At 37.9% G+C, this 15,681-nt stretch overlaps 1 protein-coding gene across 1 annotated transcript in view; it reads left to right on the top strand.

Moving 5' to 3' along the window:
• Positions 1 to 15,681, top strand: part of RYR2 (ryanodine receptor 2 (cardiac)) — a 338,959-nt gene that overhangs the window by 73,360 nt on the left and 249,918 nt on the right. The window contains exons 10-11 of the mRNA XM_009329215.1: positions 5,188 to 5,287; positions 8,753 to 8,849. Of these exons, the coding sequence (XP_009327490.1) occupies positions 5,188 to 5,287; positions 8,753 to 8,849 (197 nt within the window). The remainder of the gene's footprint in view (positions 1 to 5,187; positions 5,288 to 8,752; positions 8,850 to 15,681) is intronic.

Below are 15,681 nucleotides of genomic sequence, written 5' to 3'. Positions count from 1 at the left end.
TCGGTTGGTGTCCCCTTATCGTAACTGGGGGGGGGGGGGGTGGCATTTTTTTTTTTTTAATATAGGAAAATTACATATAAATTATACCACGAAAAATAATTTTTTTAGATTTTGAAAAACCACAGGCATTAGAAAATGCAAAAATTATGGCGGTGATATATTTAATGAAATCTTTTAAATACACAGTCACACTGGCTTTTTATGGAACGCTATGTCAGTGCTGATAAAAGTTTGATGGACGTGTCAGGGCTGAGTAGCAGAGAGGCTGTGGAATGAAGCAACTTTGAAGATGAAATTTCAAGCTGGGAATTGCAGGAGGAGGATTGGTGGTACGATGCTTAGTTAATTATTTTCATGGAGAATTAGATTCTGTACCAGACTCTGCTGTGGAATTTGCTGAGCAGATCATCTTTTATACCAGGCTTGCCTTCCAGAGGTCACTAACTCTTCATCCATTACCACGAATATTCTTTACCTGAGTTCTCCTGAGGCTCTGAGGTCTCCTTCTGCTAGAGGTTGAGGTCCCAGAGTTGCTCAGTCTTGATACCTGCAACTGAGGTAAATGGAAGATGTGCCTTGAACATTAAAACTGCATATAATGCAGTCTACAGTGGGAATTAAACAGGTCCTTGTCACCTCAACTTGGGCATCCTAGATTAATGAAAACTTCTTAGTGTAATCTATGTACCTCCACTCCCCGTTGGAAAATGGGCTATAATGCTACTCCTTTGGGGTTTTGAGAAAATAAATTAATTAATATTTGTTGTGTTTTGTGAAATGTTGTAATTGTTGGTAGCAAGAGAAAAGCTTATGAGAAAATTAATAATTCTCTTTTCAAAGCTTTGAAGAATTGACTACATTGAAAAAAGCATGAGGCTGCAGGCTGAAGATTGAGGAGAAAACAAAGCACTGAGCAGCTCTTCATGAAATGAACTCCTTTATCCCGTATATGCAATGAGGCAGCACTTGTAGAAAAAATTGTACAGGATCATGCCATTGAAGACTGTAATATGATGCAGTCACCAGAAGCCATTCTTTTCCATAGGCTACTTTGTTTGACATTTCCTAGTTTTTGAATACTTGCTTCTGTAAAATTAATATTTTGTTAATGAAAGCTCTTGCATCTAATCACACTAAATGATAATCATTTGGAAGCATAGTAGCTGATGTGCTTCAGGCTTTTTGTGGTTATAGCGCAGAAGGAGAGCTAATATAAAGAGGGGGAATGCAAACTACCCCCATCTACCCTCTGTGGGATCCTTATGCTTTCCTGCCATGCATCTGCATTGTCATTCTTTTGATGCAAAATGTTTTTTCCTTCCTAATTAAAAAAAAAAAAAAGGGAGTATAGTTTTGTGTTTGATTTTTTTTGTTGTTGGTTTTTGGGTTTTTGGTTTTTTTTAAGTTATAGATAGATACAGGTATGTACTTTTTGACTTCTTTCCCAAGATAGAAATATCTCTAGCATGGACATCTTCCAGTTTTGCTTTGCCTGGTCTCTGACTATGTAGAAGTAGAGAAACGTATTAAGTGCTCCCCCTCACTCTGATGCATGCGTTCTCACTTGTGTACCTGTCGTGGGAATGGTGTCTGTTCAAGACTTGGAACATTTCAGAGGTTCTTGGGTCATAGGTTTGAAACTGCTAAATGGTTTGAAACCGCTGCTCTGTCCTGATCATTGCAGTCATTGTAAGACAGTTAGAGAGAAAGGGGAAATAGCAAGGGCTGTCAGAGTCTCCGTGTACAAAAGAGAAATAGGTTGAACTGGATCATGCCTGTAGCCTCCATCTCTGCACCAGCTGGTACTAACTTTTGAAGCAGTGTGGTTGATGCTGTTGCTGTGTGCAGTACTTAAGCATTCTGGGAATTGCCCTGCCTTGTATGCAGTTCTCAAAATGTAGCAGAAAATAAACTTTATTTTTTTTCTTTTGCTATGCTCGCTATTTCGAACGGCCCGAGATTGAAAGCAGAGACATCGTAATGTAAAGTGCAGATAGAAGTAGATACTGCTAGATGACATGTCAGTATTGACACACCTTAGCCAAGAGGAAGCCTGAAGGAAAAGTTTTGCTTTCTTTATGTTTTTTTCTTTGCACACATGCACGTTTTGGAGAACAGAAACGTTGATGCAGACTGACTGTGAAATTTAAAAGACATCATCTAGTTATTTAGAGCTATTGTAAATGCAGCTATGCTGCTGCAATCACTGCTGAAGGGTTCTTGTGGAAATTACCATCTGATTTCTAAGCTCTCCAGTGAGCTTGAATACAGTGTGTTCTTCTTGAAGACCTAGGAACAGAGATGTGATTTTGTTGCTTTTCTGCAGAGCAGTACAGAGTTTATAACATGATGGTATGTTCAGTCGGGAAACCTGTAGCATTCATGGAAGTTTGAGTCTTGCAGTTTATCCTTGAGAAGCTGCCTCTATAGTGTTAACCTGTATTCATAAAATACCATAATTTAACTCTGAGAAGTGATTAAAAACCTATGGCAGGTAAAATGCTGGTTTAGGAGATTATTAGTCTATCAGTAGGGAAGACAAACCTAGGTTTTTGATTGAGCCTGGACACCAGTGCAGAAGAGATATTATTTGGGTGAGGCAGAAAGCTGAAGGACCTGCCTGTAACAGTGAAGACCCATACCAGGATTAGAATAGACAGCAGGACTCCTGAACCTAACATATTTCTACTTTGCTAATGTTGTTACTGCATACCTGAAAGGCATGTGCTACACATGTGGTCCTCATCGATGACGGCAACCTGCTACTTCTGCCAGATACTCTGTTATGCCAGCTAGCAAAGATCTGTGTAGTAGGTACAGAGGCTGCTCAACATCAGTGTGAGTGTCATGTCCACATCCTGGACATTGTGTTGTGGAATCTGTGTTTCATTTTGATAGTTTTATTGTGCTGAAAGTACCAAACCAAGCAGATAAGCTCCAAATAAGTTACAAACAGGCAGCAGGTTGCTTTAAAACAACCTTGAGATTGTAAAGTATAGCACTGAAAAGTTAGGCAATGCCAGGTTTAAGACTGGCATCTCTGATCTGTTGGTTTTTTTCCCTCTATTCATTTGATATACTTGAATCCTTGAATATCCATTGACAGGCTTCCTCCTCTACGTGGTCAAACCTTCATTTTACTGTTTGCTATGGATGGTGTCCAGGGGATGAACACCATAGCATATGGAATTGTAGTTGCCAAGACCCCTGCCTAGAGTTGTAAATTGAAGGATGCAGCAAGCAATCTAGGGAACTGAAGGAAAGAAGAGATTTGCAGAGATATACTCTCTATTTCTCTGCTTTGGTGGTCATGTGTGTACTAGGTCATTTAAACCATACTTTTTAAAGATGTAATTCTCTGATGACTCAGCTTGAGACATCTGGGTTATAATCAGAGCTGCAACTGGAGTCAAATGAATGGATAAAAATAACAGGTGCTCCAAAGAGAGATGTCAGTGATGTATTTTTGTTCAGTGTCCTGTCTATAAAATGGAACGCTAATTCAGCTGATACCATTGTGTGTGAAAATAAGTTCATTAACTTGTACAAAGCACACAGTTACAAGAAGTGCTCTGGTGATGGCAGATCTAAATGGCAGAGGAGTTATCCTCTTCCTCTTTTGCCGACCCTGAATGATGTGTTTTCCACAAAAAGTAATATTCCTGCTTTGTTGTGCTGGTTGAATTGCTCATTGTCCCTAACTGCAATCTGTGTAGTGATCTCAGAGAAAACCTAACAATTTAATTAAGGCCAAGAGGGCAGGAATGGGCCTGGAGTTGTGCTGGGGACTGTAATCCCTCAGCCTGGTCTGCCATTGACTAAGTTATGTGATTGCAGTAAGGGGAAAGTAAGAGGTGAAGTGGTGGTTTGTTCCTCTGTTACGTGTGCTGAATGACGCTGGTGCAGTGGGAAAAAATGGCTTTTGTGAGATCTCTTACTTTGTATGTCACTAGCTGTTATGGGAGCCATCTAAATGAGCTGATGTGCCATTTCTTGTACCGCTCTACAGCTAGAAGATGTGCAGTCAGGAAGACAGAAGGACTGCACATGTCATTGGGAATCTAGCCCCTTCTGACGTCCATTGCCATTTTTGTCCTCTGTACGGTTAATAATTTTACCCAAAAGGTGTTAATGTTGGTCACAACATACAGAAACAGAGACCAGTACTACTGTGTAAATGCAGTTACTGTCCGGTAGTTTACAATAAAGTTTTTATAAAAGTGTCTAAATGTTACTGCACTCGAAAAGCTATTACCTGCTAGGATAAGCAGTATACTTCAGAGCAGCTGCTTATTTATAGAACGCTTGGTTCTATAACCTTATAATTGTATAATCTTATGTTGATTGGCACTTAACAGTGTATCAGTGGAACTGGCTGATGGTGTGGGACAAAGGCTTTTGCATGGATGTGATATATAATATACCTTGAGATTAGAATTTCTGAGACAATAATGTCACTGAACTAGTTGGAAAACACATGTGTGCGTCCACACACACAGACACACACGAAGAATTCTGAGAAGAGAGAGCATCTGTGGCACTCATCGGAAAGACCTGCCACTTTGGCAGAAGATAGGCAATAAGTCAGTAAAAGAAGAGCACCCATTGAACGCTTAGGCAGGAAGTGAGCCTCTCAGGGAAAGATAGTTTCAGATTTGCTTGGATCATGAGAACTTTGTGCAAGAATATATTTTGGGAACTCCCTTACATGCCTTACAAAGTCAATTACTTGATTTCTTTGATCTGATGGCAGTTTTGGGAAGTCAGTGGCCCACAAGAAATAATTAAGTGGTGAGTTACACCTGAAATACAGATTAACGTCCCATCCCAGTATTGAAACTTTGTAGAAAATCCCATTGCGTAGAGAAGGAAGAACACCAGTGTAAGAAAGACCCCCGCAGCATTTAATAGTTCTTCAGAGTGTTTGCTATGGTGTAAGACCCCAAACAGGTGACCATTCTGTGCCATTTAAGTATGTCTCTTTGAGACAAATATGCTGTTATTATTCTAGCTTTATTTCTAATGTCCCTTGAAGAGTACCCAGGTCTGATTTTGTGTTTACTCATACAGTCAATATGAACAATTTATGTACGAAAGAACCAAGAGAATGTTTGATATTATTATTGTATACTGTAATGAGATTTTTAATTACTCCCAAATAAAAGCCTTTCTCTTTCCTGGTTTTAGCATCTCTCTTACGGCAATGGTAGCTTACATGTTGATGCAGCCTTCCAGCAGACGCTCTGGAGTGTAGCACCAATCAGTTCAGGAAGTGAAGTTGCCCAAGGTAAGGTGGATGTAACTTTATTGAAAGACTGATTGTAAATGAAATACCTGAAGAATCAAATTATTCTGCCAAGTGTGGCTGAAGTATGGGAGTGGGTTTCTCTTATGTAAACATTCAATCCAGTAAATGAATATATAAATGTTCTGAAAAGAGAGAGGGAAAATTATGCTGAAAGGGATTATGCTGATGATTTTCTACATATTTTTCTTCTAAATACTGAACAGCTCATTCAAATCTCATTTTGCTAAAGGTATGATAATGTTCATAACATTTTTTTTAAATGGCTTTTGGTCCTGTTTTAAATCATCTCAGATTATTCTGATGTATGCAGTTACATGTTCCTGAGACTGAGTAAAAAATGTTGTGCAAGAGGACTGGAAGCAGGATGTGAAAGCCAAGGAGTAAAGAGTGGGAATGGTTTTGTCGGGAGCATATGGTTGGGGAGAAAAACAAAAGGAGGGGAAAGGTTTTTACAGGCTAGAACAACTTTCAAATTTTGTTTATTTTATTTAGAAATTAGGAAGGGTTTTTTTTAATGCTACTTCTGACATGAAAGACAAGGATCTCTGAATTTATGCCGTGCTGGTTCCACAGAGAAGAAAAAAAGTCATCTTTTCAGAAAAGTTTGTCAGGACATAAAGACTAATCATTTCTAGTTTCCTACAGAATCACTGTTTTCAGTAGATTTTGTAATAGAACCATAAGAAGGTTAAAGCTGCAGGTCCTTTCTTTCATACTCCCTGGGATTTTTGGGTACTATTTTTTGAAAAGGCAATACACTGAAATTTCACATCAGTTCTTTTTATCTGGCATATTTTAAAACATGGTTGTTGAATGCTCTTGCAGGTTTGCTTATTCAGCTTTCAGGGACAGCGTTGCCAACACCTCCTTTCTACATACTCGCTGTGTTTTTAGACTATGAGAATCATTCTGCATATTCAGATTGTCTGACATGGTTTCTATTGCAGTCTGTTATTAAAAAAAATGCTAGTGCACTGCTTAACAATGTCGTAAACTTTATGGAGAAAACCCTTCTGTTGATGAGAGGAGAAAAACCTTCCCCTCTCCAACCTGTTGCCTCTTCCTATAAACTCCGTTCTCCTTGTCCTCCCACTGCTGGCAGCTCTGGCGTGGCATTCATGTTAATAATCCCAGTACAGTTTATTAGCTGAGACCCAGATTTGTGCTGTGCCACATCTCTCTGGTTGGTGAACCTCACTAGTGAGACCTGCCTGGCTGTTTGGGAAGCAGAAGTCCACAGTGATAGAGTATAGTGACATGTTATGCACCCATACCCACAGGAAATCATGTGAAAATGGTGTAATGTGATTTTAGCAGCTGTGCATTTCTCTGCGTATTTGCTTGTTCTTTGTTGCTACGCCTTTCCATTTTCACTTTTCTCAGGTATAGACATTATCTTTGTTAAGCAGTACCTTTTCTAGAGAAGATCAGCTGGCTGCTGTCAGAAAGAATTAGAGCAAAGGCCTTATTCTAGCAAAACCGGCAAATGCTCCTGTAATCAAAGTTGTCTTGTTATGAAAGGAGAGTGAATCTGACACTTAGTGTGTAAGACCTTCCTCTATATACCTCAGTAAAACTGTAGCCAGACTGGAGAAAATTACCTCAAAAAGGGGGAAGAGGAAAACAAAGCTAATTTTGTTAGTATCTGCAAAATGCTTTGTCATCTTCATGAACAAAACGTTAGCGTATAGGAATAACTACACTACAACACCTTCTCTTAATCAAAACTTCCCATTAAAAATAGATTAATAAGTAAAACACTTTAGTTAAATGAAATTACTTTGAAGTGAAAATAATGGATAAATAGTCCGTAGAATGAGCTAGGATACTGGAGGGAGGTCGTTAAAAGAAAATGATTTCTTTTTACATGCATTTCTGCAGAACTGGCTTATGCAGAAGTCAGTTTATTGTTTAAGTCAAAACAGCGCTTTAGAGTCAGCTCAAGTAATTCTGCTAATTCTGTACTGTGACGCGGATGGGGGGCACTTTAAAAACAAAACAAAAAAACCCCAAAAACTACTCAGGGCAGAACATCTCCGGAATTATATTGACACAGGTCCATATAAAAATGAATATATATAACTACTGTTACCTGGACATACCCCTCTGTGTCAAAATCAAGAATTTAAAAATTCAATGCTAAAATTTCCCACATAAATACTAATTTGGTATTGATTTCAAAGGTTTAAAAAAATATATCCTGAAATATTCCTTGATATATATTCAGGCAGAAGATTTCCTGTAGCTTCAAAATAAACCTGTGAAATGTGTACAGTGTGACTGTTGGGTCTTCAACACCATTTCCCTGTACATGTAATGTACATGTAAGGCACAGGATTACTTGTTAATATAGACATAGATTCAAAATATTATTCCAATTCTTTTTTTTAAAAGTCTTTTTGTTATAATACTAAACCCAAGGCATTATGTTCCCACATCCTGCTCAAATGCAGATTTTGATATTAACCAGTTCTAGCAAGAAGGGAAGATGAGTTTAGGAAACAAATGTTAACACTTGTTTAACTTGTCAGGCTGAAAAAAATACCCTTGAATTGCGCTTAAAATCTACTAAGTCTTAGTGTTCTTCAGTTACTAGATTATAATACGATACTTGTAGGATAACATAAAATTATATTTCTTTTTAATGTCACATCTCTGATGCAAAAAGACTGATGAAAAAGCATCTATTTTGTTAATATCTTTACTGATTAGAATTACGGCCTTATTTTCAGCTTCCGGCTGCAATGTCCTAGGTCTTCAAATATTGTGATGCTACGTGTATGTTATATGCTTTAGCTTGTGAACACAAGTGTTTGACTTTGAATCTGCATGTGCAGTGGTAGTATAGCCAGTATAGGAGTTTCCCTTCGGAGTCCAAATAAATCATGATTGTAGGTTGGGAATCTTACGTCAAGCAGAGCTTTGAGTGGATCTTCCCAAAAGTTTCTCTCGCAGAAAACTTCCAAAGACACCAAAAAGGATTTTAAAGTTAACTAATTAAATAAATCAATTTTTGTATTGTTAGTATGTAAACTGGAATCCTTAACTTCAATCAAAGCCAAAAGTGAGTAGGTAAAATGGAAGAGAAGAGTCTCCCACTTTATCTGTTGTAATCTGGGAGGGAAATACTTGCTTCCTTGTTTCCATTGGATCAGTCTTTTTCTGAGTTGCACTAACTCTGTATAATCCCCTGTCTGTGTCTCTCTTTCTCCTGATCCACCCTTTTCTATTTGCTGGCTTAGAGCTTTTCTCACTTGGAAATGTTCAGATGGCTCCCCAGGGTGCGAGCTATCTTCCCCTTCTTCTGACTCTCTTTTTTAAGTAACATAAAATACCAACAGAAAAAAATGAAATAAAACTGATAGCATTTATTACAGTTGGAAGTATAGTTTTACGTGTTGCTGCATTCAGACAAATGCACTTGATTTTCTCCCTTTATTCAAGGATATCTGATAGGAGGGGATGTTCTGAGGTTATTGCATGGTCACATGGACGAATGTTTGACAGTCCCTTCGGGTGAACACGGAGAAGAACAAAGAAGGTAGGTTTCCAGCTTATAATAGAATAATAACGAACGTTGCTGAATCAATATTAAGTGTCAGTGATAGTACAGATTTTTGAAGGATATTGTGATGAGATGTGTTACTCGTAAGACGAAATATTGTTGAGATGAACTTTGGACATGAGCCTCTTGCATTTTCTTTTCAGTATTGTTCAAGTCTGATTTCACTTACCAGGTGTAAAAGCAATAGTGATTTTTGATAACTTATTGCTGTCTTTACTGACTTAAACGCTATGAATGTTTATGTGAATGAAATGTGTTGGCTTCTTTACTGCTGTTTTTTTCTGTAATCACAAAAAATTTCTCAGGACAGGGCATGTTAAGATTACTGCCCAGTCCTTCAAGGCTACTAATCTGGGTATTGATCTCAGGTGTACTTGTCACGGTAGTCTAGAACTTAATGTGTGGTTATTTTGTTGACTAAAGGAATCCTAGAATGGAAGTAGAGAAGTGGTGACAGCTCAGTATGTGTGTCTCTCGGTTAACTAATAAATCCAAACGGTGAGAATACTGGCAGTGAAAGTGGCATGTCTCAGTGGAGTGATTACATGGGTGAATCAAAGTCCTGTTTATTTGCTCTAATAAAATACACCCTAAGCTTCTTTTTAGTAGGGCAGTGTCATATGATTTATCCCTACCTTCAACCTGAAGATTGCTAAATGATAATGTTGATTTTGGAATAGTTAATGCAGCAAATTGGGTAGCTTCATTTCCGTGACAAAGCAAGTGCTATTCATTCATTTCCAAATGAGTTTTCTTGGTTTGCAAATAGAAATGTATTTTTTATTCTAATTTATTCTTATTTGTAAAGATAACAAGACACTGGAAGATCTCATAAAATACAGCAAAAATCCTCTATGAAATTTTAAATATTAATGAGAAGAATTTCAGAGTTTTCTCTGTACAGCTGCTGACCAGCCCTTCCTGGCTATTTCTTATTTTTAGACAAGGGAATAGTTCTTGAACACAGACGATATTTCAAAACACAGAGACTTAAAATGTGATCGGTTCTTTTTTTAATTTTAGTTACTATGTAATATATCCATTACAGCTGGGAGTTCATTGCTGCTATTACTATCCTCACCCTGAAAGTGATTAAAAGATAAGATGATAAATAAATAGGATCCTATAGTGTTTTCTCTTATTTCAGTTTAAATCCTGCAAAATTCCTTTTAAAAATTGTAGTTGCAGTGTAATTGCAGATTTATAGGATGATCAAGCACCTCAGTAATGAACTTTAATGCTTAAGAACACACTAAAAATCTGTCTCTCTACAACAGGAGTAACATTATATATAAAGCACAATAAAGGAGCGCGAAGTTGCAAGTTAAGAAAAAATTCATTTGATCTGCTTGTGCGTTCACATGATGCACCTTTGTGTCCTGTAACAGGGGAAGAATAGGGTTCATTTCTTAAGATGCAGACCAGTGCTGTAAACAGACCAGATCGTTATCCTTCTTTCTGCAGTGTCTACCTTTTCCCCTATCCGTCTAGTACCCCAAAAGAAGCAGAGCTAGTAGACAACAAAATAGTACCTATGTCTTTGTCTTTATATTTTCTGATAGGAATACTGAGAAACACTGCTTCTCAGCGCTTCATAAAAACCAGATTTGATCTTCTGAAATTTTCTTGTTGTTCAGGAGCTTTCTTTAATAAACAAACAGAATAAAAACAAGTTTAATTTTTTTCATATTCTCCTTTTCTGAAGTTGTTCTATTGTTTTCTGAAATTTTTTAAATGATTTTTACTGGTAAACCCAGAACATAATCTATGATTACTTTTAATTTTATGGAGTTAGGTATAATCGCTCCGTGCCCCACGCTTTCTCCTCTTAAATTATTAATAAATTTAATAATTGCTTAAATCCTCTATATTTTTCTCTCTAATTAGGACTCTTGCCTATTCAAAATAATATCTAAAAGGATAATTTGTGTCTCCTTTCAGTTTTCAGTATGTATGCATACCTTATTTTGATGGGTGGTATTTAACTGCTGGTAGAATTATGGGTAATTTTGGTAAGATATGGGTAATTTTGGCAGATAGGAAATTGTAAGATGAATTATTTTATCTTTCATTTTAATTTTACTTTTGTAACTTTTGCACATAAGGCATGGTAAAGTATGATATATTTGGAGTATAATAATTCTATATTATCCTTTCATTGCCTTTTGAAATAGTCTGGTGATAGTTTATCGTGGTTGTGCTTGATTTGTTTTGTTCCAGCATAAGCCTGAAGAGCAGCTCAGCTCAGCTCTGCAGAATGGGCAGTGCAAAGGAACACTGAGAAGTTGCATCTCTGTTGTGACTCACTAATTCCTCTACCTCATTTTTATTTTTCTGCAAAGGCCTCCTCTTTATGCCTTTTCAAATAAATAAAAGATCAGACGGTCCTAAAATAACAGTTTTATTCTATAATGTCACCTGGTGCCTGGTATCTAGTCCTGGGAATGAATAAATTGTTTTGATGTGAAGGATCCTCCTAGGCAGTTTCTAAAAATAACTGCTGTTTTTCTCTATTCTTAGAGCATTGATACAGTTACATAAATTTGAGTATAAAAGTGTTTCAAAGATTACCAGAAGTCCAAAATAAACACACGTTCTCAAGCTGTTTATACTCTTGCAGAACAGCATTTAGCACAGTGGAGACCTACGATACAGTGACAGTGCAGATACTGTATTCATGATTACAGTACCTAACAAAGCTTCCTCTGAGGCAAGGTCATCCAAATCTGCACCGGAAGAGGCCTAGTACAGTGGCAGAAATGATCATATAAAAAGCTTATAAAATTCTCTCCCGTGTCTCACAATTTGTTCTGAATGTATACCGTGTTTCCTCACTTAATTGTTGAGCTCATGTGTCCCTCCATGTGGTCCTTAAATTGTGCTAAAGTGATGACTGGCAAGTGGGGTGGAATCACTATGTTTTTGGATGGCTAGCCAGTGGGGTGGAGTCGCTATGTTTTTGGAAGAGGGGCATTTTGGTATTGAGTGGTGAGATGCAGTTGCGCAATGAGCAGTGGAAAAAGAGCAATGTTCAGGGCCAACTTTTGACACAGGCAAAGCAGGTATTTCCCCAGGGTGAGGGACTGGTTAGGAGGAGGATTTTGTTCCATCCCTCAAAGAACTGAGATCCAGAAAGCTCCGTTGGCCAGTAATGGATAGCCATAACGTCAGTTCTTGCATGCACAGCCCACTCTGTACTGTCTTCTGGCCACGGCCCCTCAATTCTGGAAGGAAGGAGAGCTGTGGTGGGGCTGCAGGCTGCTAGAGCAGTGGCTCCTCCCTTGCCTTCGCCCTCCTGCAGGCAGTGGTATTGTGTTGTCTGAGTAGTGCATACCTTCTGCCCTGGCAGCAGCAGATAAAGGCGTACGTTGGGGGTAAGCACAGAGGCAAAGTGCCTGGGCTACCTATTGCCAAGGCTGTTGTGTCTTGGTGCATTTAAATTCCCAGTGAAGATGGTACCTGGAAGAACCGGTCTGCTGCTGCTATCCGGCTGAATTTGGTTAAAATTGCTGAGAAATCTTGAGTTGTCTCTGATAATGCTGCCTTTTATGTAGTGATACGTGGCTCTTGATGTAATGCCAGTGAGATATTGTTCAAAGATTACATCTCTGAACTATAAATAGTTTAAGACTACTTTGGGTATTTGTGTAGTGGGAGACTTGGAGAACTGATTTAAGCAGATTCTGGCAGTAGTAACTCAAGAAAAATAGCAAAATAGGATTTTATTGCCTGAACTAATTTTTTTTCCCCCCAGAAAGATCTAGCTGGAATCAGAAACCTTAAAACAAGTTTTAATAATTGTAGTGGCTTATTCACCACGCAGAAGTCTCTAGGTTATGGGGCTCCTGTCCAGTCAGAAATGTACTTTTCCTTGGGAAGTAGCTTCAAGTAGATCCTCCCTGAAGTTGCTAGACTTAGTTTGCTTTGTAATTAAAAAGCATTCCAATTGGAAGCAGTGCAAGTAGAGATGTTTCCGGTTATATGTTGGTTTACTTGATATTACACTAGAAAAAAATAGTGGTATCATTTTTAAAACGCCACAGGCAGAGTGGGCATGACCCTGGTAGTTTTCACTCACTCTGACCCAGATAAAGAACAAAAAAGGAACAGGCAAAAGGTTAAGTATGTGTGACGTCACTGAATTAAATATAATTTACTGCACATTCTAGTTAGGTATGTTGCTGGTTTAAGGACAGTGTTTAAAACCTTGTGCATAGAATCCTTAAACTGTGTTTTTATTATTTAAAGTGCCTTAGTTACCTAGAGCAAGCTAGACCTACATTTGCAGTGTTGTTTCTGTAGCTCTTCAATTAAAATTTCAGAAGCATTTCCGGGTAGATTGAAGAATAAATATAGGTATAGATATACCAGAGAAGGAATAGTATAATCAGCCTGGTGTTCTTCTGGTGGTTACTTTGATTCTATTTATCTTCAAAGCCGGGCGAAGCTTCTACAGCAGCATGGTAGCTGGGAGCCTGTATTTATCTTGACTCCTTTTCCTGCACTCTGCCAGCACGGTTCGTGGCCTGGCTCCCATCAGATGAGCTGACAGAAGCAGCCTGTTAGTTGTGCGTATGGGAATGGGCAGACCCACAAGGGTTTCCTTGATTTATGAGTTTTTTTTCTTGAAATAAAGGATTGCATAGTCTCCTTTCCCACCCTTTTCCTCCTGTTTCATACATGAGAAATTTGTTAATCGTTTTCAGTACTTCTTTGGGCAGGGGGTTGTATATGGTTATCCAGCCCAAGATTTAAATCAGTGTTTGTATTACAGGTATCTTGAAATGGTCTTTGCTTTCATTTGGCTTTTTTTCCTGTTGAAATTGTGACACTTTCCCCCCCTTACATTTGGTCATCCCCCCCCCCCCCCCCTTTTTTTTTTTTTAAACCCTTATCTGGTAATTATAGTATTGAGTCTTCACTTGTGAATTTATAATATCAAAGGAATGAATAAATTTATTATAATTATGGTGGAAGTTGGTTTTCAGAGCAGGTATACATTGAAGTGCTTCTGTGAAATTATTTACCATTGTTTCACTCTTTTAATTAAGGTTGTGCAGCAAAGATTTTAAAAGTATTGTAATAAACAGGCTGATTTTTTTTCCCCATCACAATTGAATCAGTCAATAGCCCCCTTTTTTTACTGTTCAGTTAAGAGAAATTATTTTACATTTTTGATGTTATTGTATTATGCATGTTATTTTTACTTTCCTGTAAAATCTCAGCTAGTTATTAATACAGTACTTTGTGTGACTGTAGAGTTTTGGATTACTTTGTGGATTTGTTTTGGGTTTTTGTTTGGGTTTTTGTTTGTTTGTTTGGTGGTTTTTTTTTTTTTTTTGTAACTTAGAAGTCCCCAAAAACTAATGGTAGATAGCAGTGGAAGTATGTAATCAAAATTATTTGGGTATTTTTTTTTTTATTGGGTTGTGATATGGTTGCTTTTTATTATACCACCATCATTCATATTCTTTTAGAACTTAAAGTCCACACAGTAATAAGGCTGTGAGTATTCATAGTTCCCATGGGACCATGAATGTTCCCATTGCAACTAATTTGCATTTTGATTTGCAATATATATTTTAAAGTGATAACTGCAGTGCAGTTTGGACCCTTCAGAAATAAATCATTACAGAAAGAAATTACCTGTGGGAGAGAGCAAAGTGCTCCTGGCTTTTGCGAAGTATCACCTGAGGTGGAACAGACTCCAATTTCTCAAACCACCCAGTCAGAATAGGCCTTCATGAGGGAATGTATATGTGTAGCCTAGTTCCAGAAGCAGTTTTGTCATTCCTGCCTTTGAGACTTTCTTAGGGTTAAACATATTACATCATCTTTGGTAAATTGTATTGAGCATTTTGTGTTAGTCTCAGAAATGTATAGAGAGGGTTGTAAAGTGATGAAAGTCAATGTGACAGCCAATGCCAGCTCCTTTTCCCTTTCCTTTCCATGCTACTTTCTTTAGACAGGTAAAATACACTCTTTGATATGGCATTACAAACCAGTGAGGTCTGTTGCACCCCAGAAAGGCCGGGATCTGGCGCGTGTGAAGGATTATTTATGACTGAAACACAAACTCAGAAAGTTTTCACCCAGCATGAATCAATAACCTTTTCCCCACGCCCAAAACAATCCACGAGCCTTGAACGGTAATGGTTGTGCTTTTATAAATTAATTTGAAAAAATCCATAGAGCTCGTTAGTGATTGATTGTTCGGATTAAAACCAGAACATCCTTGCCTGTCATTGAAGGGAGCGGAACAATTTCTTTAACTTGAACTTTGACATCTTATTTGGATTTATTAATTTGTGTATAATCCAGGTACAATATTATTATGTTATTTATGCCATATTTATGGTACCCTGGTTCATTCCAAGTTACTGAGATATACTCCGTTATTTCCTTGCTAAGGAACTTAGGATTTACAGGTTCTTGAAGCAAGGCTACTCAGCAGTATGGAAACACTGTCATTTAATGTAATTTGTTCTAACCTCATTTACTGCCCATTTGTAGTCAGTGAATTTCACTGAAATGATTGCCCTCTCTGCTCAACAATACTTTACTAAGAATATGAATTCAATAATGGTTCTCCAGGGGGTTTGATACGTGGTAGTCTATTTTAAACCTGTATAATTAATTCATTATTGTAATTGGAGATGAGAGATTCAGATAGCAAGCTTTCTTTTTGATGTTTACCGTCCCTGTGCCTCTACATCACATCTCAGAAAGCTAGGGGAGAGTGCTAGGAATAAGCAAGCGAGAGCACGGTCAATTCCCTGCTCGCTTGTCCTGCCTGCGGGGGGAGGGG

Source organism: Pygoscelis adeliae, unplaced genomic scaffold (genome assembly GCF_000699105.1).
Source record: "Pygoscelis adeliae isolate BGI_AS28 unplaced genomic scaffold, ASM69910v1 Scaffold77, whole genome shotgun sequence".
NCBI lineage: Eukaryota > Metazoa > Chordata > Aves > Sphenisciformes > Spheniscidae > Pygoscelis > Pygoscelis adeliae.
Note: the sequence above shows the minus strand (reverse complement) of the source record. Positions and strands in the feature narration are given on the sequence as shown.